The sequence below is a fragment of the Oculina patagonica genome, chromosome 13 (genome assembly GCF_052425735.1).
Source record: "Oculina patagonica isolate OP01 chromosome 13, crgOcupat, whole genome shotgun sequence".
NCBI classification, from domain to species: domain Eukaryota; kingdom Metazoa; phylum Cnidaria; class Anthozoa; order Scleractinia; family Oculinidae; genus Oculina; species Oculina patagonica.
In genome coordinates this window covers 477,450-499,095 of record NC_135770.1, presented here as the reverse complement: position 1 = coordinate 499,095, position 21,646 = coordinate 477,450, and the positions used below count along the sequence as shown (strand labels likewise).

Here is a 21,646-nt window from a genome sequence, read left to right as displayed (position 1 = left end):
TGAGTAGGTAGGGAGGGCATTTGCATAAAACCAACACCGGTATGCATAGGTTTTGATTGGCTCTTCCAAATAGCACGTCGAAAGATGGATGTAGAAAGATAGCTACCGTTTTTACCTTATTATAGAAAAATAACGAAGCATTGAAATTCGCGTTAATAACATGTATCGTTAATTTCCTATAATAAGGTACTCGAATAAGCGCCGTGGCACTTCTTAAATTGTTCGCGTCTGAAGTGCGGCGCTTATCTACTTTTGTCCCAAATGCGGCGCTTCTTCGAGTAAATACGGTATGCACGTTACACTGAAAGCGGTTGTAAGAGATAAGTTGAGCAATCAAACAGATCTTTATGTCCGTAAGAGATGTGAGATTTGAGTTGCAGACATGAGACACGTGCACAACCGTCACACAAGGTAAGAACAGGAGCCCATTTGTTTCCAATATAACGGAGGGGTGGGGGAATCAAAATACAACATATACTGCTAAGAATTCAATAACCTTTATTTTCAGAGGGACATTAAAAAACATTCGATATGTCTAAGAATTACAGTTTATTTCCATTCGCTCTCCGCGATAAAGCAAAATTATTTATCAGAAAAAATTCTCACAATGAAGCGTTTCTCGCGCCATTGATATTTCTGTGGGGGGTATCCTCAGGGACACATTTGCATCTATACTGAATTCACCCACCCTCCCCACCCACACTGTACGAAGGACCATGACTACAATGTTCACCAGGAACGTATCATTATTTCCCATTTTAAAACCACTCGTTCCAGACCTCCATTAACATCCAGGCTAGAGAAAGGACTGGGAACGAGTGTCCAGCGTCACTGTCGTCTATTTGATTTTAAAATTGTTCAATTGCTTCTTTATGTTTCAGTACACGTGTTACATATTTCACTAGTCTTAAAAAAGAAAACCAAAAAATATTCTTGTATTTGTATGCTATATAATTCAACTCCTGAACATATCAGGACTATATTCCTTGGGATAAATTACGCCATTTGTAGCTACCTTATAAAATCAATTTCTAAAACAAATTTACTTTCCACGCGACGCTTCATACAATGGAAGTCTTTTTAGCCAAGTCCTGTCACGCAATGATGGTCACGACATCTCATGAGTGTCATGAACGCCTTGACTTCGGGGGCAAAGCCGGTGGAAGAGAGTCCTCGTGATTGGCTAATTCCTCATTACCGGACATAGGTTCATAGCCGCCGGGTATCCTAGGGGGAATGGGAGGTGGAGATCGACGAGTCCCCTTACTAGGCTCCCTAGGGGGGATTGGAGGCGCATCGTCGTTTTCTTGAGCAGGAATCGGAAATCTTTCTAATGTCACTGACTTCGGAGGAATTCGGGGAACACCAGGAATCGTCATCGACATTTGCCGACGGACAGGCGAAGTAACATTTTCGGTAGACCTATCCCCGTTAACCGAAGCCGCCCGAGGCTTAGACTGAGCCGATGGTTTCCTCGGAGGTATGTCCGGCGGAGGCTCTTTCTCCGGAAAGTTCTCGATGTTGACGTAATCTGGCTCCGAATCTTCCAACAAAGGAGTTTCGGGAATCGTTTGGTCGGGAGGCAAGAAAGCCATCGCAGATAACGGAGTCCTCGGAGTACTCGGCGACGATAAGGACATGGTCGAAGAAAACATGTCGCTGTCTGGTAAGAAAATAGAGGACGCTTGAGAGGTGCTTCTTTTCAAGGTTGTTTGTGATGTGATTGACAGACGAGACTGAAGATAGCTGGGTTTGGTACCAGGTGACTTGAGGGAAATATCCGTTTTACGAGGCTAATAGAAGAAATACAAAACAACATTAGAGAACCATGCACGAATAGATTTAAGACAGATTAGCTGTCGTCGAGTAAAGGGAAGGGTATTTCTGTCAACCGGGATACGTATAACCTGACACTTGACAGACGTCTGAGATTCTCTACGTAAAAAATACCATACTGATGACGTAGCTCTACAAAGACACATTTAGTGTCTCTGATTGGCTGTTTCTCAGTTTTGAGTTTTCGCGCGCAAGTACCAACCAATCAGAGACACTACCCGGATCTCTGTAGAGTTACGTCAACAGTATGGAATTTTTTCGAGTCTAATTTTGAACACGTCTCTTTCGGGGGACAAATTATTAAAGCACTCCAAGAGATACGTATGTTTAGTCAGATACGTAACTCGTTGATATGCGCGTATACCTTACTTGATGCACCCGAAGTGAACGTTTGGATGCCTTGCGTAGGAAGAAAAGGAAACAAACGGAAACAGGCACGGTTCTAGAAAATTCACGCTGCAGTTGACGCGAAAACGGGGAGTGGAGGCAGGGCCATCTCTCCCCCACTTTGTGAAAAATTTAGAAGGCAAGGTTGAAATGCTGCTCCATGCATTTGGCTACGCAAAACGAAAAACGTAAAGACGGGGCTGGTACAAACTCTTGGGGGCTCCCAAGAGTATGTCGGTTCCCTGTAAATCATTTAAACTTTGTTTATGGTTATCTTCACTTACATGTTTGAGCAGCTTTTCACAGTTTCGTGGCTCAATCTCCAGAGAAAGTTGGTACAAATAATCTTCCATCTGAGTGTCATTGCGCCCCTCAAACGGATCCAGAGACTCCAGATATTCCTAATGACAGATACACATGTTAGAAAAGATAAGGTTCTAAATTCCCCGTAAAAGAGGAAACATTGTGGAGGGCATACAGGTCAACATCTGGTGCGAACATAATTTTTGTTTCCGAGAATTAAAAAAAGCGTTTTTTTTTTTCACAAACACTTTGCGTCTGCAGCAAAGGTTTCCCCCTTTGTTTGCACAGTTTCGAGAAACATTTCCACAACTACAGTGTTTCTTCGTTTGCGTTGAAATTATTATCAAAACAATGACAAAACAACAGTAACAAAACTGTTGTGCTGCGTCAATGGCCAAGTGGAACATTTCAAATAAAGGCAAATTAACCGCCGCAGAGATTTTTAAAACTTAAGCTTAGCTAAGTTCTAATTAAATAACCTTTATCGCTTTAAGTTGGTAATAAACTACTTGCTTCACACATTCTTCCTCGCAATTGGCCAGAGAGCGTTTCATAAGTCTAAAGAACAGTTTTTCTCGCAACCTAATGGAAAGGTTTTCGAAATAAAAGAATGTTCAAGGTGGTTTTGCTTTTCCCGCGCTCTGTAGCAAAGCTGTAACTGCCAGTCAATTGGTCCATAGTTTTCCCGCCCTTTTATAAGAAGACACTCCAGCGCGGTTACATGTGGCGTATCTTACCGCAATAAAGTATTCTTTCTGCAGGCAGTAAGGCTGGTTTTGATACTGCTGGATTTCACCGGTGATTTCAGCTACTTTTCTCCTGTTGGTGAACACAGAGACAAGAAAACAATTCGTATTTTGTCCTTCTATTTAACCGAAAAGAAATGTTTTTACAAATTGCGCTGCAAACTCACCTTTTACTAAAGTTAATAATCCCCTCGGGATAATTGGGTAGAAAATCGGGATTGCCATCTTCTGTCTTCAGGATGTTTGTTAGATACATGCCTGTTTTGTGAAGAAAAAAAATCTCGATAAATAAACAGTTGATAGTTTTAATCATGTTAATTATATTATCTATAGTAGCTAGCATTTTTATATTGTATATATTGTAATTAATTTAGATTTTAGTTTTTAATTTCGTGAAATAACTGTAAACTAGCCGTAAAGCTAAGATAATTACACGTTAATAAAGTATCTATCTATCTATCTATCTATCTATCTTTACCCCATGCAGTCAGACCCTGCAGGAGGGTTTAACAAACAAACTTTCGATTCTCCTAAACGTTCTTGTGTTCGCATTAGGCTTTGGAAAAAGGAAGCGGCCGTTTCGAAAGAATTATAACTACTTACCACGGCGTGTGATTTATGATCAAATATTACGTTTTTATACAAGAATGTTTATAACGTACCGAAGAAGGGAACACATGGTGGATTGATTGAGCGTAACTTCTCAATATACTTCTTATAGTGATCGCCACTAAGCTCTTTTGCTTCCTCTAAAATTTGGCTCCGTCTAACGGACAACTCCTGAAGATAAAAATAAAAACAACTTAAATGAAGAAAAGAATTAAAGGGATCGGACATACAGTAAGAACGAAATGGAATGAAATGAGGTTAAACGAAATAAAAAAGACTTACCGCAAAAGTGTGTTGAAGTCTATGGACGGGCGATGAATTAATTGCACTAACTACTTCTAAAATACCATTGAAATTGTTTAATTCTTGAAAAACCTGCAAAAAAAAATAAATAAATAACAAGATGTACAAGCAGTCAAAAAATATACTTAAGGCCCGGCAAGAACAAGGAAACATGTCTCCATAATTTTTTCGCTCGTTTTGCCATGCTTCCATGAAGCGCGGAAACACGAAATGTTTCTGCCGTGTAGCAGAAGCAAACTTTCTTTGCTTCTTGGAGACAAAAATTGACACTGGAAGCAATGCTTCCCGTATTGCAAAACTAGGAAACATTGGGGAAACATGCGCGTGCTACGAGTGTTTCTGGAAACATGCTTCCTCGTCGTGTCAGGTCTTGGAGTGACTAGGAACTAGGAAACATTGGGGAAACATGCGCGTGCTACGGGTGTTTCTGGAAACATGCTTCCTCGTCGTGTCAGGTCTTGGAGTGACTAGGAACTAGGAAACATTGGGGAAACATGCGCGTGCTACGAGTGTTTCTGGAAACATGCTTCCTCGTCGTTTCAGGTCTTGGAGTGACATGGTTAGTTATAAAGTTGGTTTTGATTCACAACGCACTGTGATTGGTTTACAAAACCCGCGTCACCTACTCAACTAATCAGATGCAAAGCCAAAACCAATCACGACTTGGCCACGTGCTTTCCCGCGCTTGGTGCCGGTCACGTGAATTTGCTTTAAGTTCTTATTGGTTCTTTGTGTTGTTCACATTGTCCTGAATGGCCATTGCATACTTTGGTTTACGAAACGGAATTAAAAGCCGTTATATGCATACCACTTTTGTCAATACTCACTGTTAGAATATCAATAACTCTGTTTAAAACTGCTACTCTCTCTTCTAAGTTGGGGAACTCCAGCATACTCTTCTCAAACCACACTGTAATCTTGTTTGTGTGGTGAATCATTTTCAGCAGGTTTGGTGACGTCAGATGCTTGAGGTCCTCTTTGGTCCACACACTGCCCACAAGTTCTGAAGGACGCACGGCTCTGAAAACAAATGAAACCACGATTAGTTTTTGAAAGAAACCATCTTGTTTTTCAGCAGTTGCAGGACTGTAGCTAGCAAGAGGCAAGGCGAGGCACTTGCCTAGTCTAGATTTTAACCCAAAATTAACAAAAAATATATGCTGAGGTGGGAAAATAAACCCCAGTTGAAATGATTGCTTTTTTTTTGAAGAAAAACCTAAAAAAAAGGCTAAAAATAGTGTATCAGAACTTTTATTTTTCAAAAATTTTCTTTCCAGGGCCCGCTAGCGGCTCGCGCCTTCAATACTCACAACTTTGCCTCGTCTATGTCAAAAGTCTGGCTACGGCTCAAAGAACGGAAGAACTGAAAACAAGAACATGAAGGTGGCGAAACGTAATAATGAAAAGACTCTGTAAAGTCGCTAAGTTACCGTAGCCTCACAAAATCAAAAGAAGTAAAGCAACCTTACCTGTACAACTCCGACTCGATAAGAGTTAACTGCCGAGCAATCTCAATGGGATGTAGCTACAAAGGAATGAAAAAGATTTCAATGCACAGGCACGCTTGTAAGATAAATAACATAGGGCTGCGTTAACTTGGAACTTTCTACTCCAACCATAGTACAAAACTCTACGTTAGTCGGTAAAAGCGTAACGCTACCGACCGTTAGATCGAAATACGAGTACGACTTTTCAAACCCGGTGTTAGAGCAGTTTTCAATTGAGTGTCGTTAAACCAAAACCAAAGTAATTACTCTGGCCAATCACAAAGGACGTAGAGCAACCCATTGTCCAATCAAAACTCGAAGCAATTACACGATGCGCGGGAAAACTTGAGCGAGCAAGTCACAATTGGTTTTGGTTTTACTTCTGACTGGTTGAGAAAGTGGCGCGAGATTTTTAAGCCAATCACAAAGCGTAGTAATGCAAAGCCAAAGCAAACGCAATTTACTTTCGACACTCAAGTGAAAACCGCTCTAATGCTTTAGATGATCACATTTCACACCAATCTCGTACTGATAGTTTTCTTTTCAACTGGTCAGAAACAGGGAGGAGTGAGGGCTCTGGGAACGTAACTGGATTGAAATTTGAAAGTCGTATTCGTACTTCGATCTGAAGGTCTTTGTTCTCTGTATTACGATCTGCATGTAACACTCGAACAAAAGAAATAAAATGAATCAAGCTTACCGTGAGAATGTCGAATCTTTCAATGTCATTACAGGCTGCTATGTGCCATTCTATTGGCGGTGGATCCTTCTCAAATGTAATTTCTGGCGCTAAACCATCAGTGTCAGTTGTCTAGAAAGCAAATGATTGATAACGGATTGTCAAGCCACAACAGCAAATTTACAGGTAAAATAAACTGATTTAACAGAGAATCAAAGTTCAAATTTAACTGAAATATCACCTTTCTGGAGATAACTTTGTTAATTGACTCCACCCAGCGCCTCATGGCTTTGCCTTTGACTCCCTCGAGAAACAAGCTGAGTTTTTCTAACAACTGCGAGTCTCGTTCAAAATCATAGCAGTGATTGTCCACCCAGTGGCGTACAACATTCAGAACTCTGTTCAGATGAATAAAAGTAGGAAAAATTCGGATCTCTGTAGAGCTACGTCATCAGTATGGAATTTACAGACGTCTCTTCCAGGTTAAGTGAGGCAATAATTGACAAAAAACAAAAACAGACAATTCAAGAACATTTCTGAGTTATTATTTCCCTTCCATTCCATACCTCAGCTGTACAGGTTGAGCATATTCTTTTCTAAATCTCTTGAGGTCTTCTCGAACGACAGGCTCCCCCCTGGCCATGGCTAGTTCATCAAGCTCGCTAGGGGGAGGCTCAGGGATGTCAAATGTGGCACATAGTTAAGGCTAAATAAATCTGCTTATTGCAAGTTAGTGTGAGCTATAGGCCAACACTATCCACAACTTGTTCCAGTTTGTCTTCATAGGTCAGTAAGTAGAGCAACAGAAAAATTGTGGGAACGAATCTCACAAAGAAAAAAGATTTAAGGTGGCTCATACCAGTTTTCAGGTTTTCGACTGTGCGACGTTTGGAAGAAAATGGCCAAAAAAATAATTAAAGATCGTAACAAAATTTTTGTATAATTAAATTACCCATTGTGTTGTTGATCCAAAATACCAATAATTACGTCATCAGTGGTTACCATGGCAACGGTAGGCAATGATTTTTTGGACCCCTTTTCAGCTTCCAGTGCTTATATCTTGAAAACTAACTCGATGACCCCCATTTTTTTTCTCGTGATAACTTTAAGCATATGAAAAAGAAACTGTATAATTATTTTAAAAAAATTCTACGAAGCGGATTTTTTGCAAATGCAAAAAAGAGCAATTTGTAAGTAATTAAAAATTCCTTTCGTAGAATTTTTTTAGATTTTTTCTGGCGTTTCCTTTACATAAAAGGAAAATATTAGGGCAATAAAAAATAGGGGTCATCGGGTTAGTTTTCTTGCTAAAGCCTTCGCGAACTCAATAATTCCCACGCGCGTTTCCGCGCACTTTAAAATTTCGATTTTAAAAGTTTGGTATTTACTCATGCTCAGTTCTGACTACCGCTGATCTTTGCGGGCACATACGCGCGCAACACGCGTGGACTTCCCCTCGCTTTGTCTGCGAAACTTTTCGGCTCAGGATTTCATGGGATTTAGCCAGTTTCAGTTAGCGCCAGTTGTGCCTCTTAGGTCTTACTGTTTAGTATTTCTTTGTCTGAATAATCATGTGTTTGAAAGCGAACTCAAATAAGCTGAAACGAAAAAAGTGGAATTGAGTCACAATCTCCGACAAGATCGATCGTAGCACATGCGAATTTGCTTTTGTAACTTGAGCAGTGAGATCCGAAAACATTTTGACTGTCGAACATTAAGTTGACTTAAAATGTTCTTGTTGAAAAAACTTCAGTTGAACGCGGAATTTCTTTCTTAAAATGAAGAAAAGCAGCCTCGCACTCGGCCGCCATGTTTGTTTTTCTTTTCAAATCTCGCGCGTGACTCGTGGGCATGAAGCGTGATGCGCGCGCTAGTCACCAGACTTCCCACGCAAGAAAAACCGGTACGAGCCACCTTAATTCTTTGAGGCCCACTTTCCGACTTACATTCAACAGAACATTATTGATAAAATTTCACTTGAAACATATCATAGTTCAATAGTTGGTATGCTTATTGTCATCAGACTAGCTAGTTTCACCCCCAAAGACTTGCTTTGGGAGTGCAACCTTGGAAATTTCATCTTACTAACTCCCAAATCAGCAAGGATGAAAATTGATAGACAAAAGGATATCTCTGAATTAAAAAGTCTAAGAGTTCTCTTGGTTTGCAGAATGATCTGTAGGTGGTCAGAAAAGTTCTCACAAATGTTGGATCTGTGAAAAAATGAAAAGAATGACGAGATTAGTATGGTGAATAAAATAAACATGGACAAAAATTCTAAGTCCTATGGTTATCGAGCTTTTGCTGTTTCCGCTCCTGAACTCTGGAACAGTCTCCCTCTTTTTATCTGCTCTTGTGACAATTTAAGTTCTTTTAAATCTAAAATCAAAACTTATCTTTTTAAAAAAACTTATTATTCTTAGCAATTTTTACTTTTTATAATTTACTTTTAATGCACATTTTTAATTTTTAAGATTAATACAGCTCATTTTAGCAAATGTTTATTGATTTTATTATACTGTTATTTTAGTAATCTAATAACATTATTGTGAAGCGCCTAGAGCAGGCCTGGATAGGCGCTATATAAACATTAATTAATTATTATTATTAAAAATTCATAATTAGTTAATTCGACCAGTATCTTTTTTTGTCCTACTACTAAACAAGAAGTTCTGGTATCAGGGAAATGGCGACTTTCTAACACAATGATTTTAATCAACCACCGAAGTCGAAGCAGTTAATGTATCAAAAATCCTCTGTCTAACTTCTATGACCAGTGACCGATAATATTATTAAGGTGGAATTTTTACATCACTATTACTAATCAGACAATTTTGCTTCATTCGCTTTTTTCACGATCCCATAATACATCTTCTTTACCCCCAAAATTTTTGCATAAGCATTGTTTTCAATTTCTCTTGGGACGATTGTACGTCATCGTAAATACCAAGAGAAATTGAAAACAATGCTTATGCAAAAATTTTGGGGGGTAAACAAGATGTATTATGGGAACGGTGAAAACAGCGAATGAGATTTAAATTCAGTTGCAAAAATACCAAAACAATCAAAGTGGATGGAACTGATTAGAGTTTTGTTATTGAGACTAACCTGCATATTTATGATGTGTCAATCTTTCAATTAACTTAATCAGCATTCCACCCTTGATAACTGGAGCATTACTTGAACTCTATAAAAACAAATACAATTAACTGGTTAAGATCACCAAACGCACTCGCTCATACGGAAATCTGTTAAGTTTTAGGCCAGTATTTCCTAGATAAGTGCTGTACACTTGAACAGTGTTTTTGATTTTCCAGTTGGTGGACCATTTCATTCTGTGAGCACTCAAATGAAAGCTAATGAGTAGTACTTTCATCTGGTACTGGTTATTATGCTGTACAAGGCGATCCTAACTTTTAAAACCCTGGTGTGTCAGGGCTGTGCTCTAAGGGTGCCCGGGTGCCTCAGGTGACTAACTTTTGTCTTAGGGTGACCAGATAATCTTATTTCTTTCATTTAAGCTTTATGCTTGGCACCCTGGATCTCATAGCTTGGAACCTTTGGGCTCCTTGTAATTTTTCTTAGAGCACAGCCTTGTACGTAAAAGGTTGTTGCCCTTACTCCTTGTCCTTCTTCAAAGACAATGTTGTCTTCAGCATCTTCAACAGCAAAACTGGAGAACAAAAACACAAAAAAGGAAAAAAAAAAAGTTCACTATTTTTTGTTGTTGCTTTATACACTGTTATTCAACCACCAGACAATTTAATTTATAGTATAGAAGAAAACATCAACAACACCACGTTTTAGACATACAGACAGTAATGAAATGAAGTCCATTCAATTTCGTTATCAATGATTGGAGTAAGAAGGCATGTAATTGTTACACTGGGGTTGCGGCTGTATGTAGAATGAACTAACGACTGTAAAATCCACGTCTTGCAGCTGCTAGCTGATGCTGAAGAAAATTAGAAGATCAACAGACACCAAATCACTGTCCCAAAGTTTTTAGAAGGCAAACAAAAAGAAACAATCATAGCAGAATACTGTATTTACACAATTATTATAAGCGGACTGACCAGTATTCCTCTGGACTCGGCATTCTTAGCGGGATTGCTTTTTCTTCCTCTTGCAGAAGGTGATCCAACATTCGGTCTAATGTACTGTTGAAAGACAGAAAATCAATTGTTACAATTAATACTAACAACAGAGGAAGGAAAACTAAATGTATGGTTACCGTAATAGTTCTCATGGCTCAGTGGTTAGAGCATTCAACTGGTCCATTATTTTGGTATTAACCCCTACATTCTTTACTTTGAAAAATGCAAATTCCTAGCAACAGTTTATAGGATTTATTATACTATGAATTACATGTATGATGTTCACAAAAGTTGTTTCATGATCACATGTTCCAAATACTCAAACCTTACCTTCTCATGTAGATTGTCATTAGACCAGACATCCACTCATTTTTCTCTGCCTCTGTTTTGCACGTGAAGACAGCTTTGGGTTGATCTCTGTCAACAATCTCAAAAGCATTCTTTATATCTGGTAAAAAAATAGATAATCATAGATAATTAATAATTGAATTCATGGACACCAGCATTACACGTTTGCACTTACAGGAAAGTTTTTGGAGTTGTGATCACTGTTGACATAAAACAAAAATGCCCACATCAAAACACAAATAGCTAAAAAAGCATGTCGTCCTTAGTCCTTAACAACGAACAATACCCAAACATGTTACATAACCTGCTATTAACATAAGAGTGAGATTTGGGAGTACTAATAAAAAAGTTGTATGAAACTAGTCCATGGGCAGGAGTTTACATTAAGCCAAGAAATGAAATATGACTTATATAGCCATGTTTACATATTGTAGTGCAGACTAACCAGCCAATCAAAATTGTTTTTACATAACAAAATTTTCTATATAAATGTACATGCTCATTCATGTTCCCAGGTAAAGGCCTCCCAACTGCATACTAAGCAGGTCAACATGTAAACTACATAGAAAATTCTGTTCCAGGGGAAAATAATGTAGTCAAAAATTTGGATAAATTCCATGCTTCAAATGATTCAGCAGTTTCTATCATGAAGGTGGCTGCTGGAAAAATGTCCTGTTCTTGATTTTTAGTTAAAATATATGCTTATAATAAATAAAAAACTGCACATCCAAAAGTGTGATAATTACCTTCAGTATCGTCAAGATTGTTAATTTCAATCTTTCTTAAAAAGTACTTTTCTTTGAGTCTGTACTCTGGTGAAGGACCAGTCAGTGAATGCCTTGTATTCTGCAAACGTAAATGAAGAAAATCAGTCTGACAACTGATTGCCGGATTGATTGATCAGTTAGAGTGGGTTGGTCAGCCTGTCTGTTGGTTTGTCTGTCTTTGGTCAGTCCATCAGTCGGTCCATCAGTCAGTTGGTGAGTTGGTCAGCCCTCCATCTGTCCATTCATCCAACCTCCTGTCAGTCGATCAGTCAGAATTCAGTAGGAAGATAGGGCACAATACCTGTTTGCAGCAAATCAGAAGACCATCCAGAAGAAACACGTATCTTTCAGTGTCCCTTTTGTTGGGATGAACCTTACCAAGGGTGCCCTCTGCAAGGTAAACAGAAATATATGAATTAAATAAATATAATTCATGGCAATCTCATTTGGTGGGCTGGTTTGTAATTTCATTGACTGAGCTTGTAACCTTGGTGATCACATATGACATTTCTAACACCTTCAGAAAAAGTGTAACTGAAACCTTGAATTTCACAAGGAAAAAAAAAAACAATCAGCCCTATCCTAAAGAACTGCATAGATCTGAATTTGTTACAATTAATTAGCAACTGAATAAAATGTTCAATTTTTTGGCAATTTTTTATCATTGCCCTCACCTTTCATTACTTCTGTACAGGACTGTGAAATATCTCTCCCCTAAAAAAATGGTTAAAAATGTTAATAGAAACCACAAACTAAAACTCTGCTGCAAGCAAATAAATATGGTTTAGATAAACAAATTCTGCTCACAGGATATTGAAAGCAATTTTACAATCTATGCATGGGGCTTAATCTTTATGGATGGCTAATATTATAGAAGGGGAGTTATATCTATGTAGTGCCACTCAGGCTTTTAGCCAGGATTTAAAAAGTGGGAGTCCAAAATTTTTATAAGGCCTGACTTTGTCCCCATAGGAGGGCCTGATGAGCATGCAAGGTGTTCATATTTGCTAAAAAACCTCTGTATTAATTTTCTCTGAAAAGTTGCTGTCCATAGGACGCCTGGTGCTGTAAGGAACTGCATGTACAGTTAGTTGTATGTATGTAGGCAAGAGTGCAGGGGAAGGGGGAGGGTTTGATTGTTCTACTCCAATGTGGGGTGGTGGAAATTTTCTTCCTCCACTGACAGACATTTGTTGGTATGTCAAATCCTCTGGGAAGCATTGGGGTGAGGGGGGGGGGGGGTGTTAACGAGAGCAGGCTTGGGTTGATGGGCAATACCAGCCTCTGCGTAAACTATCCAGGTTAGGAGTGGGGTTTTACTACTGTCCTAGGGTGTATCCCAGGGTGGCCTTACATGTATCCCTGGGGGGGGGGGGGGATGAGGGGAGCAAGCTCAGGTTGATGGGCAATACCAGCCTCTGGGTAAGCTATCCATTTTAGGACTACTGGCCTTAAGTGTATCCCTGGGTGCCCAGCCTTGTTAATGTGAACTAACCTCCCATCCATCAATGTTCCTTTGTAGCTCATTCATGATCACAGCTGCTGATCGAAATGCTCCCGATTTCCTTTTCTGGGCTCTTGAAAACTTGTCCCTAATTAACAACCAGAATATTCATGGTCAGGAAATATACAAATGAACTTATAAAACACAGTTATTACAGCAAGGTGCCCAAAAGTGTGACCACTTTTAATTTATTCACATTCTTTCGTGCAGATTTAATCCAATCAGAAGTCAACTACAAGCTATCCACGGCTTTTGATTGGATTAAATCTGCAGGAAAGAATGTGAATAAATTAAAAGTGGTCACACTTTTGGGCGCCTTGCTGTAAAACTTATAGAACTGAACTCATGTTTTATTTTATTACGTACTCTCTCTTCTTTGCAAGACCGCCAGAGGAATGGACAATCCTCTCCATCTGTGCCTGGAGTGGTCTCAATGCACTCTGGGCCTGTAAACATACAAATTCTTCTTTACTGTTTCAGTTCATCTTTTATAGTTTTAGTGCTAATGCCTGTCACTTCTAAAGATGCATTTCAATCAAGTTAAGCAACTACAAAAGCCAGGTATAGAGTTCAACGTTAAAGTTTAAAATGGTTGAATTACAATTTTAATACCTGCTCTAAGCTTTCAATGTCATCTTCATCAGGAGAGGTCCTGAGTAACAACTAGAAACAACAACAAAAAAATACAGCTTAAACACAAAGATGAACTATAACAGGGGGCCTTCTGAGAAAAAGCAGGGCTTATGTATCAATCAGCAGTGAATAAGACAAGAACGCTTAACTTGATGAGTCAGTGTCTAGTGGCCTGTTAGAATGGCTCGTTACTGTGGTTTCTGTTTCATGAGATAGATGAGATGGGATACTACAGTTATGTTCCAAAAGTAAGGACCCCCAAAGTAAGCCCCTCCCACCCCCCCCCCCCAAAAAAAAAAAAAACAGATCAGGCCAGTGAATCCAGAGTTTCCAATCCACTAGCCGTTACATCACCTTAGCTGCTAAGTTAATAGATCTACTGACATGCAACAAACATTATACTCTTATTGTTACCTTGATGAGGTCAAAGTAGTGTAAGCAATGATAGACAGGCATCATAAGCAGCTTGGGAAGGCAGTATTGAACAGCTTCCTTAAAACCTGGGCCTTTAGCCTGAAGAAAGGAAAACCACTTAGTGCAGAAAAAGAACTAATGACTTATTGCTCAAAAACTGCATGTAAATCAAAATGTAAGGTGAGAATTTGCTCACGTTCCTTCAATAATCAAAAAAGCATAGAAAAACTTGTGAAGGGCACAGGGTATAGTTTTGAGCAGTTATATAACACCCCATTCTGAGCATGTATGTGATATGACCCCCCCCCCCCTCAGGGCTATGCTCTAGCAGAGTCCAGGTGCCTCAGGCAACTTACTTTTAAGAGCTGGGCACCCAAGATATTCTATAGAAGAACCTTTGGGCACCCTGCAATTATTCTAAAAGCACAGCTTTGACACAGTTGTCTCTTTCGATCGTCAGGAAACAATGATTTGTTATGTGACAAAAGGGCTATTAACTGTGTAAAATTATAAAATCAAAAATGACTTATATTTGTATGCACATCTTACGTTACCACTAAATATTTTCCTTTAATTTAAACAAATTTTCTTTCTAGACTACATTTCCAACAATTTGTTCTGGACAGCAGTGAAGGACACTTTTAAAAATTAATCATTACTAAGTCTGTAAGTACAGACTTTGCTAAAGCCAGATGAGCTTTTTTTTTAATTAACAAGCATACCTTGAAGTATTCATTCACAGGAGTTCTGAGTAACAGCTCCGACAGTTTTCCACAAATTCCAAGATGTCTGTACTGCTTGCTGGCAGAAGCAGTCTGTTCTCTGGCATACGTCTCATACACTTCAAACTCTGCACCCTACAACAACAAGCAAGTACATTTTAGCCTTTTTACTTTCGTTGAGCATTGGCCAGCTTGCAGGAGGGGGAAGAAGATTGACTTTTTTTCTGATAAAAGCTACTGTTATATCAATGAGTCAATGCCCAGGACTTCGACCTTTTCAATAACCTTTGAAGTAGGTAAAGTAAAGGGTAAAGTCTGTGTCCGAGCCAAGTGCCCCATACAGCTGGAGCTTATCCCGGTTTCCGTAGCATTAAGCGACTAGGAGTATTGCTACTCCCCCTGGATGGGATGCAAGTCCATCGCAGGGATACCCCACAGCAGTAAATTCGCCGGTACCCATTTATACACCAAGGTGGAGAGAGGCACTGTGAGAGTAAAGTGCCTTGTCCAAGAACACAATGCAGCGCCCCGGCCAGGCCTCGAACCTGGGCCGTTCGACTCGGAGTCGAGCGCACTAACCATTAGGCCACCGTGCCTCCCAAGTAGGAGTCGTATCTTAAACATAAGGCAACTGTAGCATACATAGCTATTAGTATTGTTTGCCTGTTTTTTGGCTTTGCCACCAAAATAATCATCTTTGGAACAACAAATGGTCGCAGCTAAGCAGGGTAAGGCAGTAGCTGAATTTTGTTTTAAAACAGAAGGTAGTTACTTCAAATCTTTGGATCATATACTACTTATTAACCTAGAGTGAGGTCACTACAGGGGAATCTCGGATCAAGGTCGAGGTCTGAGATTCCCCTTTGATGATTGAACGGACGAGGTTAATAAGTTATTTATTATATGGCCTTTAAGCACTATTAAAAAAAATCAAGGGAAAAAACACTGGAGGTAAAACTCGCACTCGCCCTCGCTGTCGCTCTGTGTCTCTCTTCGTCGCTCATACTAAAGAAGTATCGGTATGCTTATATTTTTCTTTCAGTTATTGAAAAGATAGTTATATTTTGTCGGCATTTTTTGTTGGTTTTTGCCCCCTCGCTAGTAGCTTTTACTCACAACTCAAAAAACCGGCGAGCCGAGAAAAATATTCATAATGCCCGGTCATTACAAGAAAATAATGCCCCCTAAGCAGCCAATCAGAGCGCGCGTACTATTATAGCCATATAATAAAAGTACTTAATATACTTCTCTCCAGTTAGAATATGGTGCTTATACATATTTAAAACAACAATCTGAGAGGGGGCACCTGTCATGATGGGTATTTGTTTGGTACAGGATGGATATTTACAAGAGAGCTAAATGGAATAACTATATACTGTAACTAAGTTTTCAATCATCTGTCGTTGTATCATCATCATCATCATCATCATCATCATAGCTATCATATCTCTTACTACCAGTATGTGCATAAGGCTGCCCCCTTTCACAGAACAACATTATTGATAACTCTACAGTGTATTGTACCTCAGCCATTTCTTCAAAGCATTCTCCGATTGCTGGCTGTTTGCCTTCATCTGCAACTTCAATGGCTGCCTCCAACAAACCCAGAAAAGTCACAGAGAACTCGTATATATCAATAATATTGCTGAAAACCCGATCAATGTCCTGTAAAAATAAAGGTTCAGTAAAAGGCTTTGATATTTGCACTTGCAAAATATTTCAACACAGGCTTTCTTTGTCTGACTTGTGTATACTGCATGTGTGGAAACATGAAAAGAAATTTGTTGAAAGACAAGTATTCTAACTAGTAATCCCAAGAAAATACCTCGCGTGTGAAAAGGTCCTTTGCCTCCATAAAAGGTGCTCTGAAAACCTACAACAGCAAATGGAGAATAAGCTACAGTTAAGATTAAAACAAACTGTAAGTAATAAATAACTTTATTTTAGGTGCTTTTTTGGTCACTGCCTGAGAGTTGACTGTGTTGCCTAAGAGCATAAATGAAACAAGATCCAAGACGCTCAGGGGCGGATCCAGGATTTCAAAAGGGGGGTGGATGGCAGACCATTAGGGGCTAATCCTAATCCTAACCCTAAGTGGCGAAACGTGGCGTAACAACAACCACACATGAGTGAGAGCTAAGTTTTCTTTCTTTCTTTATTTTCTATTTCAAATAAAGTGACATTTCGAAATTTTTTTTACTGAAAAATGGGGGGTGGATATCCACCCCATCCACCCCCCCCCTGCATCCACCCCTGACGCTAGCATCAAAAGTAAATCAATGCATAATACCTTGATAATCATATTTAAGTCTCTGATGTACTGGCCCTCGGCAAGCATCATTTCACGCACGACTTCATCATATGTCAGGGCAGCTTGACTGTTTAGTGTCTGTAAGAAAAAAACACAAAGATCACACTTTTAACTATCTGACAAAGACAGTGGGTTTTACGTGATGGAACATCATCCATCACCCATCATTCATCATCCAATCCGTCCATGGTTGTTCATTCGATCACTTTCTCATACCAGTATTTACAATCCCCCCCCAAGCATGTTCTTGAGCACTCAGATGCTCTTCAAGCTAATGACCTGCCAGTAAACAAAATCCAACATTTTGATGACAAAAACATCAACCACCTGAAACCTTTAAAAAGTGATATTAATTCTGACCTCTGCCTCAACTGATGTTTCAACGTCATCTGGATGAAACATATCCATCAATACCTAGTAAAACAATAGTAAAACACAGGACAAAAGTTAAACATAATGCAAACCCAGCGCGCTTTTCAAAATCACTTGTGGGCTTTTGTCGCAATTGGGGGTACTCTGCATACAAAAGCAATGGGAATTTTGCTTAAGAACACAACACAATGACTTCAGTCATGACTCAAAACCAGACCTGTTTACCCAGTAACCATTAGTCCACTGTGCCTCACAGAGCTTGGACACTGATCATTAGCCATTTATTGTGAAGGTGCAGCGACATGCATTGTCTAACAACACAACATAACAACATTGGCTGTACTTAAAATTTCTTTCTGTTTTTGAGCTTGATTGAGCACAGCTTGAAAGCCCACTACTGATCACAATTTCAATTGTTATTTCTTATTTTCAAAGCCACTTCTTTAGAGTAAATAAAAGAAGAGATCTAACCTTGTCAGCGAACAGAGCCACCTTAATGTCTTGGCAGGTGATTTCAACATGTCTAATGTTCTTCACATAGTTGCCAGCAAGCTAGAAAACAGAAAGACAATTAATCAACAAGGATGCAACAACAGGCCTTCTCAACACCCCAGGAAAGATTGTTTTCTTTATTTCTGGGATGGAAGATTTATACATCTTTTCTAGCAAGGCCTGGGGGCACTCCCATATGAGCTATATAGGTATGTACCGCTGTGAAGGGTATGGTTTTCAAGCAGTTTAGTTCGGGATATGGTATAGAAATCAGAGAGTTTTGGACTAGAATAGGGTATCATTTGTGGGAATACTGATCAGTGGGAGGACAAATTAAGTTCAGAATAGGAACAGAAACTCAGGGGTTTCAATAAGTTTTGGCACAAGTGGGTAGAATATAAAAACAGGCGGGTATCAATGGAAGGCCCAACGGGCATTCCCCCTCTAGGGGGGTCCGGGGGCATGCCCCCCCGGAAAATTTTGAAATTCTATACTCTCGTAGGTGCATTTTCCTGCATTTTGGGTACTTTTAAGATTACTTTGTTGTATGTATGAAGTCAACCAGTGTAAACAGATCTGAAGAAAATTATGTTACTCAGACAATAATGTCTATCAAGGAAGAGCACTCTTTTAATGCCCAAGTTGCCAACACATCTGAAACATGTGATTTTAATTTTTCATATTCGAAATGATACGCGAACGTTACGCAATAAATCAGTGCAAAATTTTCAAGTTTCTAGGCAAAACCCTAACCTTTTAATGTATTCAACTTACCCTGCGAAGAATTGACCTCGTTTGACCTTTTTTTTTTAGGTTCCGGGGCGTAAAATGCCAACAGCGTCTGTCTTTTATTTTTAGCGGCCATATTAATATTCACGCTTAGTCCCAGTCTCCCTCGATTTCAGAGTGCCTGGTAGATTTTTTTCGCGCTTTGAAACGATGATTTTACGTGTCATTACAAGACTTCGCTTCACCTTTTATGGTCCAAAGGACAGGGTAAACACCAGAATATCTTTTCTTTTTATCTTTTCTTTTCTTTCCCTAGAACCTGACAGGAATTTTATGAAATTTCTTGGTAGAAATTCGTAGCTGCGGTGAAATGATCTGGTCTGATAAGATATTCGCATTACGCTTCAAGCGGGTAGTCCGCCTATCACAAGCGGGTAGATCTACCCGCTACCCGGCTATTATTGAAACCCCTGGAAACTCTAAAGAGAGAGAGGGTTTCCCAAACGTAAATAAAAATATTGTGGCGACGTTGTCAAAAGATGGTTTTCCATTAAAAACCCTGGTGATACAGTTCTTAAAAATGTAAGTCTGGGATAGGGTAGGGATTTGTGGTAAAAAAATTCGAGAAAAAACTCTTTTAAGTGTCAAAAAAAATTAATATTTACAGACGTTTCGGGCAGAGCCCTTCTTCAGTGTAATGTAAAAATGCCGGCATTTTTACATTACACTGAAGAAGGGCTCTGCCCGAAACGTCTGTAAATATTAATTTTTTTTGACACTTAAAAAGAGTTTTTTCTCGAATTTTTTTACTATGATCCCAAGTGTCACGCATCATTGACTGTTTATTTCATTCTAGGGATTTGTGGTGTCTGGTCTAGTATAGGGTTGCAAAATCAGCTGAACATGGTCTGATATAGGGTAAGGATTCCAAACTCACAGCAGCACACCACCACCCAAAAATATACAGAGTGTCCCCCCCCCCCCTACCAGGTAACAAGGCTAGTCAGGGTAATTTTCTAGCAAATTCTAGCAAACACCCCAACTCCACTCCATAGAAAAGAACTGTTAGTATTAAAAACAGGATTTACAACTTTGGTTAACCTCTAATCTCAGATTAGTGTTATCTAATTTGCAAACAACTCAGCCTGTTTTTACCTTCAAGATATCGGCTGATATGTACTCCATAACAGCTACTATGTAAAGGCTCACTTGGAATTCCACCTTGAACCCTAGAATATCCTGCAACCCAAAACAACAGTATATACACTTGTCAGTTGCTGAGTGTTAGCTGTCACTGACTAAGTAATGATCTAAATTCCAAAATTGATCAGAAATAACAAATAATTCATGATAATTGAGAAATATACATTTGTTTCACTTCTATAATTTCAGAACTTAAATTATTTATTCAAGCAAAAAATAAAAAGTAGAACAAACTTTTAGCAGAAAAGTTCAATATGGTAAGATAGAGATTTTAAATTAATAGGTAAGAGTTACTCAACTTGTAAGTAAATGCCTGTACATAGCAAAGCATTTAAAGTTTATGCTTTGATAAGACTCTAAAACTTTTTAAAACCAAACTACAGAAGTGGATCAAGGAAGAGGAAGTTCATATTTTTGTAAGTCTTACAAGGAAAAAATACAAGGACGGCAAAGAACTGAGTTTATAAAGATCTAACGGCGTGTTTGTACAAGATTAAAAAGAATATCAGTCGGACATCTTGAAAGTAATTGTTACAACACCGCATGTACAAAACATGTTTGAAAGGGACAATAAACTACTTGAAATTTGTACACAACCAAAAGTGAAAGAAAAATAGGAAGCACTCCAAGGCGCATGGCGAGAAGTTTGTTGATCAGTAACAGCTAATAAATGCAGGCAGATCTGTACAAACATGTCAGTTGCGTGCAACTGATTAACAAGCAAAACAAATCGTACTCTGAATAGAAGTTCAACATCACCTTAATGATGATAGGGTGAACTTTGTCCGCCGGTAACACCACGGGACTTTTTTTCTTTCCCTTTTCAATGGCGGCTTGTGCATCACCAATTGCCCATAAATCGATCGGATGAGGGAATGTGTTTTTGACTTGTTCTTCGACATCGGCCACTGTGCGAGGCTGGCAGGCACACAGATGATTCAACAGCTGGACGATCAAAGATTCGATGTATTCCAGCGCCTCGTCGTGTACTTTCAACGACGGGTGAACCTGCGATTGAACCTAAAAGCGAATTTGAAAGCCTGGTAAGTTGGTTATAAGACTACCGATCACGCCTCCTCAGTAAGCTAAACTCGTAAATGCAATTAGCGACTGTACATTGTCATACAGTAACATATGTATTCTCTGCTAAACCCTCAGTACGTTGAATACACCCCCTTCTGTGGATACTTAAAAGATCAAAATTACATGCAGGTTAGGGAAAACAATCGATCGGAATTTCACCATTTTTCCCCGAAACAGGAATGCAGGTCGGATTCTACCTACCTTTCTGAGTGCGGGTACAAACATTCCCTTCCATTTTGCGGCGGTTAAATTGTTTTCATACTCAGATATGGGCATGATATCCTGCAGTAATCACATATCATTCCAAACCACAACTAACAGAATCGGTAGTAGTGACCATTCTAGAGACCCTTTTCTGACATGGATTCATTCGAATGCGCAGAGGTGAATGTCCGCTTCCTCTTTTCCGACAGGTTTTGCAGGCTACATAATGAGCCTGTCGGCCTTTGACTGCGAGACTTCTGACGCACAACAACGACTTTTAAACGCTGATGACCTACTTCGGCAGTTTGTGGGCTGATATACAAAAGAGAGGAAGTATGAATCGGAAATATTACATCAAAACAATGATTTCGAGGATCAATCGATTGCAGGGGGGCATGCATGTATCCAGATAAAGTG

At 39.2% G+C, this 21,646-nt stretch overlaps 1 protein-coding gene across 1 annotated transcript; it reads right to left on the bottom strand.

Moving 5' to 3' along the window:
- Window positions 1-481: 481 nt before the first annotated feature.
- LOC144634483 (son of sevenless homolog 1-like) lies at window positions 482-21,628 on the bottom strand. The gene is made up of 32 exons (XM_078493439.1): window positions 21,227-21,628; window positions 20,702-20,962; window positions 19,895-19,978; window positions 17,990-18,070; window positions 17,507-17,560; window positions 17,126-17,224; window positions 16,661-16,708; window positions 16,360-16,500; window positions 14,836-14,970; window positions 14,114-14,212; window positions 13,679-13,729; window positions 13,433-13,512; window positions 13,058-13,154; window positions 12,237-12,276; window positions 11,864-11,952; window positions 11,542-11,641; window positions 10,778-10,895; window positions 10,427-10,510; window positions 9,972-10,023; window positions 9,459-9,537; window positions 8,482-8,563; window positions 6,917-7,039; window positions 6,592-6,748; window positions 6,372-6,482; window positions 5,654-5,709; window positions 5,012-5,204; window positions 4,164-4,256; window positions 3,935-4,052; window positions 3,440-3,530; window positions 3,264-3,345; window positions 2,508-2,624; window positions 482-1,793 (listed from the first exon to the last, which is right to left on the bottom strand). Exons 1-32 carry the CDS (start codon window positions 21,299-21,301, stop codon window positions 1,128-1,130), a joined length of 3,756 nt encoding a protein of 1,251 aa, XP_078349565.1. The 5' UTR covers window positions 21,302-21,628; the 3' UTR covers window positions 482-1,127.
- Window positions 21,629-21,646: the final 18 nt, after the last annotated feature.